The sequence below is a fragment of the Diaphorina citri genome, unplaced genomic scaffold (assembly GCF_000475195.1).
Source record: "Diaphorina citri unplaced genomic scaffold, Diaci psyllid genome assembly version 1.1 scaffold27031, whole genome shotgun sequence".
Taxonomy (NCBI): domain Eukaryota; kingdom Metazoa; phylum Arthropoda; class Insecta; order Hemiptera; family Psyllidae; genus Diaphorina; species Diaphorina citri.
This window is the reverse complement of record NW_007404369.1, coordinates 1-734: the sequence shown is the minus strand read 5'-3', so window position 1 is coordinate 734 and position 734 is coordinate 1. Positions and strand designations below refer to the sequence as shown.

Here is a 734-nt window from a genome sequence, read left to right as displayed (position 1 = left end):
TTCGACGGTTCCCTCTACGAGTATGTAGAAGATCCGACCATAGACTCTGTGGACTCTGGCATACAATCCGGACAAGGATTGAAGTATCCCAAGGGATTCCCGGCAGGTGGCACACGTATCAATGTGGTGGGGAAGAATCTCCTATACATCAAGGATCCGCACATCTATGTCGTCTACAAGGACAAGAAGTTCGTCAACTCCTGTGAGGTGATGAGTAACAACTATATGATCTGTACAGCACCTACTATTACTGGCGCGCTTGATAAGATTGATGAAGAGCATCCAGAACAGCTGGAGTATGGATTTGAAATGGACAATGTGACAAGTGTGAGGAATCTTTCCAGCAAATTGAACAGTCCCTATTTCCTCTTTCCTAACCCAATCTATGAACCATTCTCAGAGGAGATTAAGTACTACAAGAGTGACTACTTGACCATTAACGGACAACATCTGGACCGTGCATCACAAGAGAGTGACGTGATTGTGAAGATAGGGACTGGGTTCTGTAATGTCACGTCTGTCTCTCGGTTACAACTCACCTGCAGACCTCCAGCAGAACAACCGCCTAACAAGAATGATGACGATGAGTCTACAGCCGAGTTACCAGACGTGACTGTTATAGTAGGGAATAATCTTAAGTTCTATATTGGGAAGCTCAGCTACTCCCCTCCTGCAGCACTCAATAGTCCGCTCACCAAGACAGCAATGTATGGGGGTATCGCTATCATTACCAT

General features: G+C 45.8%; 1 protein-coding gene across 1 annotated transcript; it reads left to right on the top strand.

Annotated features, from left to right (window-relative positions):
* Positions 1-6: 6 nt before the first annotated feature.
* On the top strand, positions 7-729 carry LOC113473375 (plexin-B-like; the record flags this gene model as incomplete). Its single annotated transcript, XM_026833034.1, has 1 exon — positions 7-729. A coding segment is annotated over one exon (723 nt), but the record flags the coding sequence as incomplete, so codon positions are not given.
* Positions 730-734: the final 5 nt, after the last annotated feature.